A 1,344-nucleotide genomic window follows, 5' to 3' on the forward strand; every position below is an offset into this window, starting at 1 on the left:
AATTTAACACCAGTGAACAGAAAACAGCTCAGTTATAAAGTACTAAGGTACTTACCAGTCTGTAGGTAGACATATTCTCCATCAAGTGCCACAGAGTCATAGTATGGCTCATCATCATCTGGCAACACCCCATTCATGCTGCTGGCATCCTCCACCAAACTTTCTTGCACTAAGTGTTCTTCCAGCTTCACTTCAGCCTCAATTGATTCCAAACTCCTGGTTCTTGGATAGGCTGCTGCAGCTTCACCTGGCATCTCATTTATGTCACTTTCATATTGTTCATCGTTAATTTCCTCTGCCTGGCCTCCTGCATCATATTCTCTATCACCTGAGTTTACTGAAATATTCTTCCGCACCTTTGATTTGCTGAAAAACTTCTTGGGAGGCGGTGTTGGAGGTACCTTCTTAGTAGCTGCTACCTGGCTGTCAAGAGCTTCCTTCATACATTCGCCTTTGACCACGTTCAAACCATTCACTTCTATTACCGTAACATAGTTAGAAATGTCAGGATGTGTGTTACATCTCGGACGTTTGGTTTCTAATACTCGGTTCCTATTTGGCACATCACTATTGGAACGACTGATACTGTGAGCATCAGGTAAGGTTGCAGATAGTTCACTAATACACTGGTTGGCTGAATCTTTGTGGATCATCTCCAGTGATTCAACAGAAGACTGAATGTTATCACCTACATTACTGCCACTTGTTTCAGAACTTTCTTCCAAACCCATACCTTGCACTGGGGCAGGCCTAGATTTAACACCTGAAGTGTCCCTACCTTCACCAGATTTATCATCGTTATTAACTTCCTCGTCATTTGTACCTCGTGTTTTGTGTTTCGCAACATCTATCAACAGCTGTTCAAGATATTCGACGTAAAATTCCTCTTTCTCTAACTCCTCCCTCAAGACTGCGACTTTTTGTTTGTGTTTCTCGAGATTCGCTCTGACATCTTCTTCCCAAGCTGCTGGTAAGTCACTGCCGGGGAATCTCTGAACCCAAACATTTCGGAAATCACCAAACACACTCATTTCAGTTTTAAGTAAGTAATGTGCACATCTTACACTCGCATTATTTATCAACAAACTTTCCCGTTCAACCCACTCCCACACAAATATCAACCTCTTCCCATCATATACGTACCTTCCCCTCCCACTGTATCAGGGCCTATACTCTGTGGCCTGTATGATATTTCTTCTTATTATTTTTTACAATGGCAGTGATCAAGACCATCAAGACGGTGGCCGCTGGCCAGTGCATTCCTTGCAATGTATTGCCTTCATCATAAATGTATGTTTACATTTTCATTGGTGTTGATATTACATGTTTATTTCTCTCGCCTTA

The 1,344-nt window shown here is 42.1% G+C and overlaps 1 protein-coding gene across 1 annotated transcript in view; it reads right to left on the reverse strand.

Annotated features, from left to right (window-relative positions):
• LOC111871816 (active breakpoint cluster region-related protein) overlaps positions 1-1,143 on the reverse strand; it is a 32,183-nt gene extending 31,040 nt beyond the window's left edge. Inside the window, exon 1 of the mRNA XM_023865181.2 lies at positions 56-1,143. Coding sequence (XP_023720949.1) covers positions 56-1,031 — 976 coding nt within the window. The 5' untranslated portion in view covers positions 1,032-1,143. The remainder of the gene's footprint in view (positions 1-55) is intronic.
• Between the last annotated feature and the right edge of the window lie 201 nt (positions 1,144-1,344).

Source organism: Cryptotermes secundus, unplaced genomic scaffold, assembly GCF_002891405.2.
Source record: "Cryptotermes secundus unplaced genomic scaffold, Csec_1.0 scaffold873, whole genome shotgun sequence".
NCBI classification, from domain to species: Eukaryota; Metazoa; Arthropoda; class Insecta; order Blattodea; family Kalotermitidae; genus Cryptotermes; species Cryptotermes secundus.